The following is a 15,959-nucleotide window of genomic DNA, read 5'->3' on the forward strand; positions in this document are numbered from 1 at the left end:
CTAGTTCAGTTCTAGTTCAGTTCTAGTTCAGTTCTAGTTCAGTTCTAGTTCAGTTCTAGTTCAGTTCTAGTTCAGTTCTAGTTCAGTTCTAGTTCAGTTCTAGTTCAGTTCTTTTTCAGTTTTAGTTCAGTTCTTTTTCAGTTTTAGTTCAGTTCTAATGTAAATTTATTTTTGAGCTTTGTAGTTTTTACCAATAAATTAAGGAATATTGCAACACATAACTTTATTTCAAATTCTTTTCATAATTTATATTTTTTTTGTAATCCAAAAATGTGTATGTATACAAATATTTCATTATAAAAAATTTTCAAATTTGTTCTGATTTTTTCTATTCTATTATAAAATTCTAAAGATAATTTCATGTTGTTTCGTTTTTTGATTTAAAAATACTGAATACAAACGTTTAAATAAAAAAATGATGTATGAATGAATAAATTTTTTTGTTGTCCTTATATAATAACTACAATACATAAAATCTACATAATATATATTTTAATAATAAAATCAACAATGGTAAAAAAATAATGACATACAATTCTTAATAATGTTTGTATATTACTATATATAAATATTCTTAGTTATAGAGTATTTATTTAAAAAAAAGTAATGATAAAATAATGGGACTTTAGAGTTGGTTACACCCCCTGATAATATTTTGGATTTTGGCACTAACTGGAAATTTTGCTTAGAAAATAAGTTTTTTTTTTCAATTTGAGGAATGTTAAAGTTATTCATATTTGTTGTATTTCTAGGCAATTTACAGTTTTAGTGATTTCATGTATTTGGTTTTATATATCACAAGAATATAATAAAAAGGAACAAATGAAAGTATTTAACTTTCAAATGAACCCCTTAAAACAACAATTTTAAAAGATGTAATGTAGTTTTCAATTATAAGTAGTAAAAATAATTTGTGGTATAAATTTTAGAAAAAAAAAAACAAATAAAATTAATTCTTTTTTTTAGAATGTTTGCTTATTGTCCTTATGTCAAATACATAATAACTTCAATTTCTCTTCTGCTCTGTTCGTTTTTTAACCTAAAATCTTAATATTAATTGGTTTTATCACTTAACGCTGTTAAAGTCGTATTTAAGCTATCATCAGTATTTGAATTAGATACAATGGTGGGTATTTTGGCAGGTTTTTCTAATAATGGAGATCCATCGAGTGTTGGTGTATGCTGTTTGGCCGGAAACTTTTTTGTCTGTAGTGGTCTCAATTCGTTCGATTTACAACTACCATTTTCAAGGTGATTTATTTTAATTTTCTTACTCTTGCCCAGACAACAAAGATGTTTGAGAGGATACCAGCTTAATAGTATAAGTCCAATGGCAAATAAAATGCCAGCAAAGATTTGACCTCCCAACAAGGCACACGGTATCATTTTCAAGTCTTTAGCTAGTTCTGGAGTAATGCGTACTTTCTGCTCGAACCATATTAATGGGAAGAATATGCGGGGTATATTTTCGTACAAACTAAAGGAAATAAAATATAATTTAATTTTTCTTTTAAAGTATTTTAATATAACTTACCTTAATGAAGGTATTGGCTCCACCAGCATATTAACTTGGAAACGAGCTGCTACTTCTAAAGCAATGCCAGTTTTTGGCTCTAAAATCATGTAAAATTCATGATCTTTATGTTTAGGATTTAAACCCTCAACTTGATCTAAATAAAATGGATCAGCTTTATAAAAGTGTGGATAAGACATAAAAACTGGTGAACCAAAACGGCAGGATGAAACATTCATAACACCCGAAGGCACACATTGACCGCCACAAAAGCACGAATTTTCAGGATATAAGGTGCCTGATTAAGAATGTTTTTTAATAAGATTTATAATCCAAAAGTTTCCAATAACTTACCATTATCTAAAGATCTTAGGCCACCCGAGTATTTATAACCTTTTATACCCTCAATTTCTTGGGTATCTGTGTAATCCAAGGGAATTGTACGACACATATCGGGCGTAAATAATTGTACTATATTGTGAGGCGTTAAATTAGGTGGTTGAAATTCTCCTGCAGAACCATTCACTAGACCACAATATGAATCAAAGAAACCGGTGTGCTTTTGATAATTCCAATTATGCAGTTGTCCTAGTTGAGACCAATCATTGGCACCCGTAAAAACATTAAAAACTCCTGTTAAATCAGCACTACCATTGCGCTACAAAATTGGTAGGAAACTATAATTAAACATTATTTTTATATAATAATATATTTTAAAATGTTACCGTATAAAACCAGCCAAATTTATCAAACGGCACCTCAACATCATTACCAAATATGGGAACGGAACGGGCTATATCAATCATATCATCACTGTATCCGGTAAATAGCAATTCATCAACTGTCTTCGTCACTGACATTTCTTGGCCATACAATTTTAAACCCATATCCACCATACTCCGGCGTACAGAATTCCATTGTTTTGCTTTACTAGCAGCAGACTATAAAAGAATTTTTTTTAATAAAGTATTTTTTAATCTTAAAATTTTCAAGAAGTAAATTTACCAAAGCCACTGCATTTAAAGTAGTAATTTCATCATCTAAACTTCCTTTGCTGCCAGCAGCATCAAAATAAAATAAACTTTTTTTACGATATGTTACAGAGGCATTTTCTGGATGCCAGTTGATGTCAACTTTGTCAGGTTTCTCTGTAAAACGATAAGGTCCACATTGCTCCAATATGGGTTTTGTGGAGAAATTTTTAAAATCCTCTGGATTTGTCCAATTATAAAGATAAATATCCAAACTTAAAGGTATTGGTGGTGTCTTCCATTTGTCATATACTTCAGAATCGGGTCTTAAAACCATTTGCTAGAATTAAATAAAAAAATTGCTTTATAATTTTATTTTAAATGATAATTTGAAGCATTTTTATTGTAATAAAAATAAAAGGAATATATCTGTAGTTTCTTAACAGTTTCTTAATTTTAATAATATGGACTGATGTTTGCGATATTAAACAAGTTTTCTGGCGGTTTCTTATATTGGGGCTTTGGAAATTGTACACCAACAATTTAAAACTTTCAAAAAATAAAATGATGGACATTGCTAGATCGTATTAGAATCTATAAGGCCCCGATTATACAGTGATTTTGTGGGACTATGTTCGATAATAAATAATAACAAAATTTAATAAAAAAATAATAAAAATCCCCAAACATTATAGAGTACAATTTTTCCCTACTTTGAAATGAAATAATATTAACTTGGCAACCTTTTAAACCATTAAATTATTCCTCCTAAAGCTATGCTATAAAAAATACAAAAACTTATTTGTTGTTTTACAAATAATTTAACGAACGAAAATGGTTTAAAGTTTTATAGAAACAGGGGGTTTAATCAAAGAAAAATTGAAATGAATGCATGAATGGTTATTAGTCATAAATATAAAACTTTTTTTATATATAAATTTTTATCATTATAAATAATTACCAAATATTCAAATTGTTATAATAAATAAACAAGTACATTTATTAAATGCGAAAACAAAATATTGTGAACTTTATTCAAAATAAAAATATTATTAAAAATAAATGAAATATGTAAAAGAGAACTTACCTTAGCTAAAATACTATTGAATATTTCCTCCCAAAACATGCCACATAATATGCCGCCAATGCCCAATATAAAACCTAAAATACTTATTGAAATTCTACGACTGTTGGGAGTCCAGAGTTTTATACTTTTTGATTTCTGTGGCATTGTTAAATAATGTTAATTTCAAAACTGCTGATACAAAAGTGTCTGTAAAATTGAAAACAAAAAAAAAAACAAATCATCATTATTAATTATCCTCAGACATATTTAATTAAGTACATATTTTTCAAATTTAACATTCATTGTAACTAATGACAATTTATATTTAAATAATTGTGTTTTCCGTCGTATTTCTTTTTTAATTTCAACTTAAATTTACAAAAAAAAAACACAAATATTAAAATAAAATAAAATAATATATGTATTAAGTGTCATATTGATGAAGTGTTCTAACGCAGTATAATGCTACATCACCTAATAATTACAATAATTTCAAATATCATGGAACAAGAGCAGACAATATTAAATTTAACTGGCACGTAACTTGCTTTATTGTTGTTTGTTTTACATTAAATTTTCACAATTTTTTAATGACAACAAAATATTTATTAATTTATTTGCAATTGTATAATGTGCTTGCATTTACAACAATATTATTGTTAATTTCAAATCCCTTTTATTTAATTTAATATGTTCCGAGAATTTCTTTATTTAGACAAAAAAAGAGGGATTTTAACAAAACATCGTAAATATTATTTACACATTTATCTTTTCATCAATTCTCAAAACTAATTGTTAAATTTTAAAATTATTTTTAAGCTAAATTTCAACACAAAATTTGTTTAAAAAATATGTATGTGATCACCCACATGGACACGATTCGAACCCCTCCTGGTTGGGTCCAAAATTTAAGCTGTAGGTCCACACCACGCGTTCTACGCTTTCTCGCATTAAACGCGTTTGTCAAAAAAGTAGAATCAATGTATTTGTAAGCTGAAAGTTACAAATACTTGAGATCCACACCAAGCGTTCTACGCTTTTTCGCATTATAATGTATTTGTATGCTGAAAGTTACAAGCAAAAAAGCGAAGACTGTCTTGACGCGTAGAATGCTTTCTACTTTTTTAAGCGTCACAAACGTTGCACTAACATTACAGCTACTTACTAAAAAGCGTCGCATGTAACTTGAAGCATAAGTAAAAAAAGCACGTAATGCTTTGACGGGAAAACTCGTAGTGTGTACCTCACACTTTAAAGTCGAAAACACTTCTTTAGGCATTTGAATTTTGCATAAATTCTAAGAAATTAAAGATCTATTTTCTTTTATTTAAACCCTTACGGAAAACTCTTACATTTTTTTTACTTAAATAATTAAAAATTAATTGCCCAAACCCTGTTGCCGAGTGTATTCAAAAATTACCCTCGCACGTAACTATTATGATATTGACCTAATTAATCAATTATATTTTAATAAAGGCGTTCGGCCTATCATATCTTAAATATAAATAATACTTAAATAAAATAGATATAAAACAGTGGGCTGTGTGTTAAGTTATAGGAAATTGTAAGAATATTTTCTAATATTTTAATAACTGAGTTCATTATATTAAATGCTATTATTAGAAAATATCAAAAACAATTTATATTTTTATTTCACTACCAATGTATCTAAATACAGCTTTTAATTTCCTCTTTGTAAATTGTCTAAATAATCTGTAAAATACAATTCCTAAGCAAATTCAAATTTTTTTATAGGTACATACAATTAAATGTTTGTTCTTTGATCACATTTTATGCATAAACACAAACAACTTAAAGATCTCAGTAAAAAAATTTACCCACCCAATCATCACCAACCAACATCACTTTGTCATAATAATGATTTTTCTACTTACTCACATTTGGTACTTTGTACAACAAATAAGAATATATGCAAGTCCCAGAGTTGGAAAATTCGATATAATTGAACTTTTATTGATACCATTAAAATTTGTAAAGTATATCCAACAGCTCGTTAAAGAGTCAATGCAGTTATTTCCATTAACGTCAAACTTCCTGGTTGACTTTAATTTGAGTTTCGTCATGAATTGAAGACAGTCGTTCTTTTTGTAAGCAATAGCGCAGACCGTAAAGTCGTCACTTTATGGTCTCCAAGTAATCTTTAAAAACTTTTCATTGTCATATATTGACTCCTTTGCACTATCTTTATGACTGACTCTTTATAACTTACGATTGAATTCATTTTAAACGAGCTTTAATTTTAAATTTAAATGCTTATAATGTTATACAACAACAAATTTATTGATTTATAGACCATTTAGTAAAATAAGTGGTATAGTAACTAATCTATGAGCGTGTATATGGACTAATCTTCTGAGCAGTTTATGCTTTATTAAACGAAAGTTTATAACATAGAGAAAGCACTGTTTACAGTACAATAGAACTAGATTTTCATCCATGTTAAACAATTCTTGCATTACATATACAGATTTGTCTGTTTTGTAAAATAGTTAAGAATTATTTGAATAATTTGATATAGCAATATAAAGACATTATTAGTATTACATTCAAAATGTATTTTTTTCAACTTATTGATATAAATTAAGAAAAAAACACAGTTTTGAAAAATATCAAAATTTCATTTCACATCCCTGATTAGTTGAAACAAACGGAAAGATCGAGAGAGCGAGTGAGAAAAAGTCAAAGACCCACACAGGCTCATAGGGTCAATTGATTTATTCAATTATAATATAGTTTCTTTATATATACATATATTTCTTTCTTCTTTACAGATTGTTTAAAGTACAAACAAAAAATGCTGATTTTTAATAGACATTTTTAGTTTTTTCTTTTTTTTTATTAATCGAATAAAGTGAACATTCACATAACAGTCTGTCTAACTGAGAGTAATAATTATCATATTTAAATAAAATTTATGGTGAGTAAGTATAGTGTGAGAAATGTTTAACAAATGGACACACGCAATATTCTTTACTTGAAATTTGTTATATTTAATGCACAAGTTTTACACGCTTAATTTTGTCATTAATTTAGTTTTTTTATGATTTACGGTGGATGTTTTTAAATTGAAGCAATAATTGATATAGCATTATTTTCGAGAAGTTGTTTTAATTGAAATTAATTTATCACAATATGTGAAAAAGAAAAACTTTTATAAAAATTTCAACAATGTTGAAATCAAATTCTTAAAGTTCACAATATTTAGATAATAATTTCGTTCCAAAAATCCGAGTTTTTAAGTAATGATCATATTTTTAAGATAACAATTTTTATTCACAACCATTTTAAATAAGTCTATAAGTGATACAAAAATCGATGAGAAAATAGTGGTATTTAAATCGGTTTTTAAACTTATTTCGGTACGGTAAGCAGTATCGATAGTTTTGCTTATTTCAGCAATCGTAACTTTGTGTTATCGATATTATGGCTTATTAAGGTAACGTTATTCCAGTGGTAACGCTAGTGGTGTTGAATTTTAGCGGTAACGGTAAAAGTGCTGAAAAGGTATTTTAGCGGTAACAATAGCTTAGCGTTAACGGTTGCCAACCTTAAAAATTCTATTGATATTTTAAAATTTTCTCTATAAAACAAAATATGTTTATTCATATTTGGGAAAATAAATATAGTTATTAAAAAAACACTTTATTATTCTATTTATTTAGTTGTTTTTAGTTTTAGTGGTTTACAATTTTAAAAACGTATTTAATACAGAATATCCAACTTCGAAGCGATTATATTTAGATATACATATATGTCATTAATGAATTAAACATTAATTAATAATTATAAAAATGAACATATTAAGATTGATAAAAATTATAGATCTGTTCCGGCAACTACATAAAAATAAATTCTCAAGGAAATTGCTTTAGAACTTTTATTTTATAAATGAAGATCATTTCAATTTATTGCATTTGTATGCTAAACTAATATTTTAATACTGTGTTGTTAATTTTGCCTAGTAATGGTGATTTATAATTATAGGAACATCAAATTATTTTTAATTTAAAGTTGGTGACAACGTTGTAACTTATATTTCCCACTATTAAATACATTACAATTATAAACACAGTCGTCATATGATAGTTACCGGGCTCATATTTTGACGTAAATGGCGGCTAATGGCGTCGAGCACCGACGTTTGTAGATGCAAACGACGTCTATAGCCGTGTTATTTTTTCAACAAATTCACTATAAATCGTTTTTTTTAATCCTGCGACATTATTTTAATAATAAAATAATATGGTTTCATTATATTAACAACATTTTTGTTTAAAATTCGTGGAGTTTACAAGTACTAAAATTTTGCAAAAATTAGATTCATCATTTTTTAAATGAGCGTCAACGAGTTAAATACCAAAGGCCTCTTGACTTTCTTTAGATCACTACACTGTTGAAACAAGTGACCAGTTAAACTAAAATCATTACAGCGGTGTTGTTAGTGGCTGTGGTCACAATTGTAATAAAGCCTTATTAGTATTTAGATGTAATAATGCAAAATAATACTTAACCGTTAAGTATTTATTTATAAAAATAAAAACATTTTAGATTATACATAAATTAAATGAACCACTAAACATTGTCTACATTACTTAGGGTGTTCAATAAAAAACTATCTAAATTTTAAATTCTAGTCACAAGTCCTGATCAGTTCTGTTCTTTAAGAAAAAGGCTACGAAGAGTTCAAAGTTCAATTCATTATTAGTTTTTATTTATACTAATGAATAGATTTTGGTTTACCCTAAAATATTCATATTACTGGTTTTTAATTACAGCAAAACATCTTAATCAATACAAAACTTTTCCTCAAGCTAGGAATGTTGTGTTTTGAAATTTTTCTAAATACTTACAAGATATAAGTAATAAGTTATTTATTAAATTTTAGATGCAGCATGCTACACTTAATTAAAATTAACAATTTCACAATATTTTAATAAACAAAGGGATTTTATATTTTGTTGCTACAGTAATTGAATGACTCGTTGGCATCAATTAAAAGTTTTAATTGCAAAATTTTAAAATAGTTATATTTTTTATACAAAATTTAATAACTAGAGCCATATAAAGTAGTTTGTGTAACTGTGTATATAATTTGTTTGTTTAATATACATATGTATATTATTTTTAAAATGTAACTAAATACGTCATAAAAATTAGCGTATTACTTAAAAAATAATAAATTCTAATATATGTTATTAAAACAAATATAACTATTCAAAATTTCAAATATTTAATTGAGCATATTCTTCACAAAAATTTCTAATTTAGAGATAAAATTCTTTCTACGCCATTTCCCGATTTTATAATTGACGATCACAAATTTCCGATTATATTTTCAAAAAAACTGAATATTATATTTGTAAAATGTATAACAATATAACAGTTATAGAATCAGATGAAGATGTTGTTTGTATAAAATACCATTCGATGCCATCTTTAAAACAAAATTATTAATTTTATTTAACAAATAACTATGCATTGTAAGCATCAACATAAATTCTAAAAAGTATGCTTATGTCAATTGTATGTATTTGTATTTAAATACTTATAAAAATTAAATTCAAGCACCACTCATGGCATATATTATTTAATTTGTCTATCTGTTATTATATTGTTCCTATATTTATTTAATATAGAAAAAGTTTGAATAAAACAATTTATTTTATATTGTAAATTTGATTTTTAACAATTACTGTAAACTTCATTATAATTATAAACAAATGTGGGTACATGTGCTTATAGGTACATATGTACATATGTATGTAGAAATATATTTTTTACAAATTACTGATAAGAAAATCATATATATGTACAAAAAAGTAATATTGCTATCAATTAGTTTGCAATAAACAAATATTTTGCTGAACAAATCATTTTTTTACAAATACACACAAATGTACACTTGACCATTTATAAATAGTCGGAAAATATTGTTTTAGGTGGTTTGTTCTGGAAGTTTTGAGGAGCAAATTTGTATTATTTTTGAAACATCAATTTTCGAAATTTAAACTGATTTCTTTCAAAACAAAACTAAAAACCCATATACATCCATAAAATATTTTCAATCGTTTTTGAGGTTATAATTAAAGATTAAGATTGAATTAATAATACGTTTAGCCACAAATGAATAATGAATGCTGAGGATTACGGATTTTGAAGTAATTTAAAGATTTATGGACAATTCTAAAACAAATCAATCGACTAATAAATAAACTAGTCAGTAAACTAATCAATAGTGTAGTCAACAGACTAGTCAAAAGACTAGTCAATACACTACTGACTAGTCTATAAACTGATCAATATATTACTCAATAAACTAGTCAATAGGCTAATCAAATATACTAGTCAATAAACTAATTAAATAGACTAGTCAATAAACTAGTGAATGGGCCAGTCAATAGACTAGTCAATGAACTAGATAATAAATAAGGTAGACTAGTACGTTTACCAGTCAATAGTATACTTAATAGACTATAGACTAGTCAATAAACCAATCAATATATTACTCAATTGACTAGTCAATAGACTAATCAGTAGTCTAGTCGATAGTCTAGATTAGACTAGTGGGTTACTCAAAAGAAATATAATTCAGTACTTTTTATGCCAAAAAGTACTATATTTGGTATTAAAAGTACCATTTCAAAATAAAAATGTTCCATCAATTGACTAGTCAATAGACTAGTCAGTAGTCTAGACTTTTAAATAGACTAGTAGGCTACTCAAAAGACTTTGATGTGTGATTCAGTGCTTTTAATAGCAAAAAGTACTATTTTGTAAAAATTAAGTAAGATTTAAAAAAAAACAAGTATGAATGTATAGTCGGGCGTAGCCGACCATATGATACCCTACACCAGTCAGTATGTATGTATGTATGTATGTATGTTAAAAATGGGGATTATTTAAAAAATTAAGCATTTTGGTTTGTTTTTTTAACTTTATTTCGGAATATTTTTACTTTTTTTGACAAAAAAAAAAGATTTTTTAAGAGGGCTCAAAGGGGAGTAGGGCAAAATATGGCCCTATCCTTAAAAATGTTGGTAGAGGGAGTTAAGTCTTCTTCAATATTATTTATGTGGAATTTAAAAGTGTTATTAGTGTTTGTAAGTGAATTTTGACCTTTAAGTCATTTTCTGAAGGGGAGTTTGTATGGGGGATAGGGTCAAATGAAGCCCAATCATTACAAAAATCGGTAGTGTCATTTGAATTTCTATAAAACTAAGTTTTGTCGACTTTTGTTAACATAATGGATCGTTTAAATTAATTATAAGCCAAAAGGCCCTATTTGGGGGGTACGGTTGTATGGGGAATAGTCGAAATAATGGACCGATTTTAACCATTTTCAATAGGCTTCGTCCTTTGGCGTGTGTGCCAAATTTCATCCAATTATCTTGAAAATTGCGGTATAGGACGAATATTTCTGTATGTTACAAACATCAGCACAAACCCAATATACCCTCCCCACTAAAGTGGTGTAGGGTATAAATATTCCATAACAAGTCTATATACTAATTAATAAACTAGTCAATAGTCTAAACAATAGACTATATCTAGTCTATAAACCAATCAAGAGAAAACACAACAAACTAATCACTAAACTAGATTAGACTAGTCAATGAACTAGTCAATAGTCCACTCAATAGACTATTTAATAGACTACTAGGCTACTAAAAAGATTTTGAAATTTAATTCAGTACCTCTAATACCAAAATTTATGGAAAAAATAAGTACTAAGACGAATATTATTTAATTACACTTGTCAATAGTATCTTACGGTATGCATCACTTTAAAGTAAAGTTTATTTTATATTGGCTAAATTAACTCTTGGTCGTGAACAGATCTAATAAAAATAATCAAATTTATCAATCTCTTAACATTATATGATTCATGTATGCACATTTTAATATTTATTTAATTGCCCACAGATCTATGACAATTAAAAATTTGTCTTTGTTTTAGATTCAAATTACATAGTAAGTATTAATTGTATTTTCAATCATATAAAATATTGCGTTTCTTATTACAATATTTCCAAGTTTAAAAAGTTAATGTGAAAAATAAAATTAATATTTATTTATTGGTGATTAAACAAATCTAATACTATAAATGTATATGTATGTTAAAATTCATCCAACCATCTAGTCTGCTGTTATAATTTGTATTTTTTAATAATACACCATTTACAATTGTTTTTTTAGAAAATTTCAAACGAAATTCAATAATTTCTAATTATATTAAAAAAACTAATTTTATTCGTATTTCAGAAATTTAAAGAAAACCAAATCGTTTTTTTCTAAAATACAATTACAAATTTCCCAATTAAAAGTTTAGCAAAAGAATTGGAAATGGTGTAAATTAGTTATTATTATTTTCTAATTGTTGTTGTTTTATTAGGTATACATTACTATAAAATAATAACATTTTTATTTATTTACTATCGATTCTAAAAATTTGTTTTTTTTTTGGATCGAAAACAAACAATATATTGAGATATGAATAAGTTTTAGTATGATTTGGGGTTTTTAGTCAGTATTTATTCTTGATAATATTAAGGAAATAAAAAGTTAAAAACAAAAAAAAAAACAATTAATATTACTTACCACTTAAAAGTAAGTGCTTAAATAACTGAGACAGTTGTGTTTTTTTTAAACAATATAGAATTAATTTAAAAGTAAATAAAAGTATGTATTCATTTAGAATACAAAAAAAATAAAATTTTAATTAAAGTTTTCTAACTTTTCAAAAAAAATAAATATCCCATCAATTATTTAAAAACATAAATTATTAAATATATTCCATAAATTAAAATTCATAATATATTAATATATTAATATATTATTTTCAAATTTCAAATTTACGGCTTAACCCTCTTATTTGTAATACATCCCTAAATCTAGTAATGATATAAAAATAATAACAGCTTTAATCAGTTTATGATAATAGTAGGACTATAAAACGTTTAAATTAGCTAAACTCTGCTGCTACCAATAAAAATAGGGGTCTTAACTATCTCAGGTACCATTAGAAATTATTTTGTCAAACATATTTATAGAAAACAATTAAGTTTTTCGACAATAACAAAACTTTGCTATAGGAAATTAACTAAAAATACTATGAACTATATCTAAAAATATCTCAAATACTCATATATTTAGATATGTAGATATCTTGTGAATAACACCAAAATACTTTGTATTTTACTCAACTAAAGCGAGACCAGAAAAAAATTTGAAAAAAAATGCTTTTAGAAATATTTCACTAGACAAATGTGTGAATGAATAATATTGGACAAATCTCTACTAAAAAAGAAGTTTTTTTATTCAAGCACATATCTAATAATTTTTATTAATATTAATTTATTAATATTAATATTCTCAATATTCTTATAATGAAGTCTTTAAGTATTTGTTTACCTTAAATGGGGTCTTCAATATTGCTTTTGTAATAATATTTTAAAAAGCAGGTGTCAATCGATCTCATTGAAGATACGCATTTATGTATTTGAAGTAAATCGAAGAATTAGACTAAAACAATTGAAATTGTTTGATTGTAGAATTTTAATAATTTTATTTATTTAAAAAAGGTATCTGAAAATCAATTTTTGTATATAATACTTAACTCAACGTTGCAACTATTTGTGTAAATAAAAAAATAAAAAACAAATAAGAAATTATTAAAATATACATAAAAGAGAAGTTCCAAAAAATTATTAGAATTTTTTGAAATTGAATTAGAATTTCGTAAATTCTAAAATAAAATTAGAAACTGAATTTGAAATGTTTGCAATATAATACGAATGTATTTATACTATTATGATCAATATTTGTAACTAAATATTGATCCAATTACCTTTTTCTAAATAAAAAATATACCTGATAACCAGGGCAAGGATTTCTAACCCAATTAATCTTTGTAGTCAATAACTCAAAATAACATTTAACTAGTTTTCTTTTCGAATCAAAGAATTTGTTACAAAATGGCATCGATTTGTTGTGGCATATTATTGCATATTTTGTTATAAATGCATTAATACAAAATATGCATATTTGTATTAATGCATTTTTGCATATTTCTAACATTTTTATAGCATATTTTGCATATTTTTTAATTTTTTCATAACAAATTGTGTTGTTTTCTCTGTATTTTTACAAAAAAATTGGTATTTACATATTTAGATTTTTTTAATAAATATCAACAAAATACTAGGTTATATGAAATACAATTTTAGTTTTATTTAACTTTTAAAACCACAATATTGCGGAAGATATTTTGAGTTTGTGCTGCCAATTATAACGTCCAAAATATTGGTCCTTGAAGTATCTGTTTCGTATCAATTTCTTAGTCTGTTCCTCTGAGTGTTTGCATAAAAAGATAACATGATGATCTCTCACGTCCATAATTCACTTAAAAACATTATTTATTTATTAGAGTTTTTCACTTTCAGAAATTAAATATATGTATACTATTTTAAGTTATTTCTTAGTCTTTATATGTGTCATTCTCGAGGTCGTGGTTCCGTTAAAGTATATTTGCTGCTAAAAACTTAAGATCTAAATATCTATTAATATGTACCTTCACAAAGAAATATTTGTTGGTGCATATTTTTCACATTTTTAGTGCATATTTTCCCATTTTATAGTGCATATTATTAGCGCATATTTTAATTTTTTAGTGCATGAAAATCCTTGCCCTGCTGATAACAATGCAAATAAAATATTAAAAAATATTAAAACCTTTAAAAAAAACTCTAGATCATGAGGTTTTAAGTCGAAGTCATATTCGAAAAATGTTTAAATAATAGAGTTCTTAGATCAAAATCTGTTCGAAAATTCGAAGTTGTATTCTAGAATTATTATTAATAATTTACACCAACTCTACCGAAATTCTGGTAAATACAACTCTTATTTTCACACAACACGTGCAACTGTATGATAATCGTTCATATATGAAAATATATTTTATGTTTTTTATCATTATCGCCTAAAGCGATTGATCTTTTAAGTATCTTTTTATCTATTTTTAGAGAGTTTTTCATAAAAAATTACTTATTTATGCATTTATTTATTTATTTATTTATTTATTTATTTATTTATTTATTTATTTATTTATTTATGAAAATAACTATTTCTGGAATTATAAACTGTTTAAAACAATGTTTACGGTAAGAAAAAATTGATTTTTATATTAGATTATACTTAGATAAAACAGTAGCACTAATTTAATCTAATATACTACATACATATACTTTTAAAAAATTTCAAGTGCAAAGTTCAATTAAAAACTGGTTTTAAAGACCATAAGCATTTCTGATGAATTTTGCATAAATTATTCCTATTTTCAGATATTAGCATAAATAAATTAAGTAAATTTTTAATGTTTGAGTAATTTCGTTGTGTTTTTAAGAGTTTTCTAAAATTAAAAAAATTCTAAAATATTCAAAATTATTTTAAATACCAATCGGAAATAAAAAATTATTTTAATAATAATCTTACTGAAAATCAATTAAAATTAAAATGTCGAAAACTGTATAAATTAACTACAAATTGCAATATTTAATCACTTAAAAATATAATTGATTTTTAATACCAGTCACTTCTTTAAATGATGTCTAGATTTTAATTTTCCCATAATAATTAGTTATTACGTTTTGTACTTACATTACATGAAAGAAAAACAGCTTGTGTATTTGTTTAATTGTAAATTCGATTTATAAAATCAGCAGATATAATCACATATGTTTTATTATTATTTATTTTATTATTAAGTTTCTTTCTTGAGTACAATCCTTTGCTTTTTTCTATATACACTATTGTAAACTCTATTTGTAATACTAGAAATTACGCATTTCTTTTCCTTATTCTTTTTTTAACCCTCGTAATTTTATAATTGTAATGATATATTTATTTGTATTCCTTGATTTTCGTTGTTATTATTTCTTTTAAATATTTCTTATCCTCTTTTTTTAACAGACAGCTGATTAAAAATTAATTTTGAACGCTTCAACTGTAGTGTTATTGTAATCTATAGAACAAAGTGTTGTTTTTTTTTTAATTTCTTAAAATTCTCAAATATCCCACACACTTTGTATACAGAACAGACTATAAGTGAACCGCGTTGACGAATGGTTTGATAACGACTGTTTTTAATGCTGACAATGAACGTGCAATGAAAATGCCACCAATTTACCGACAGAACGTAAACAGTAACAATAACAACAATATGAGCAAAGGCAGAGTTATAGACAAAACGAAGCTTTGATAATAACGAATTATTTTATTTTAAAATTATATATTTTTTTCACTTATTGGTGATATTTTGTGTGTTGTACAGACTTAAAAATATGATGATAATGTTCTTGTTATTGTAGTTGATAAAATGTATATATTTTTC

The 15,959-nt window shown here is 25.4% G+C and overlaps 1 protein-coding gene across 1 annotated transcript; it reads right to left on the minus strand.

Annotated features, from left to right (window-relative positions):
* Positions 1 to 931: 931 nt before the first annotated feature.
* LOC111690328 (protein peste) lies at positions 932 to 15,719 on the minus strand. The gene is made up of 7 exons (XM_046953868.1): positions 15,227 to 15,719; positions 3,572 to 3,757; positions 2,519 to 2,824; positions 2,239 to 2,454; positions 1,868 to 2,171; positions 1,535 to 1,811; positions 932 to 1,477 (listed from the first exon to the last, which is right to left on the minus strand). Exons 2-7 carry the CDS (start codon positions 3,713 to 3,715, stop codon positions 1,054 to 1,056), a joined length of 1,671 nt encoding a protein of 556 aa, XP_046809824.1. The 5' UTR covers positions 3,716 to 3,757; positions 15,227 to 15,719; the 3' UTR covers positions 932 to 1,053.
* Between the last annotated feature and the right edge of the window lie 240 nt (positions 15,720 to 15,959).

Source organism: Lucilia cuprina, chromosome 2, assembly GCF_022045245.1.
Source record: "Lucilia cuprina isolate Lc7/37 chromosome 2, ASM2204524v1, whole genome shotgun sequence".
NCBI classification, from domain to species: Eukaryota; Metazoa; Arthropoda; class Insecta; order Diptera; family Calliphoridae; genus Lucilia; species Lucilia cuprina.

Excerpts from the sequence above, each read along its gene's own strand:
- LOC111690328 (XM_046953868.1), bottom strand. The coding sequence starts at position 3,715 with ATGCCACAGAAATCAAAAAGTATAAAACTCTGGACTCCCAACAGTCGT. Across the intron at positions 2,825-3,571 it reads TCAATAGTATTTTAGCTAAG|CAAATGGTTTTAAGACCCGA; the intron begins GTAAGTTCTCTT and ends ATTTAATTCTAG. Across the intron at positions 2,172-2,238 it reads AATTTGGCTGGTTTTATACG|CGCAATGGTAGTGCTGATTT; the intron begins GTAACATTTTAA and ends CCAATTTTGTAG.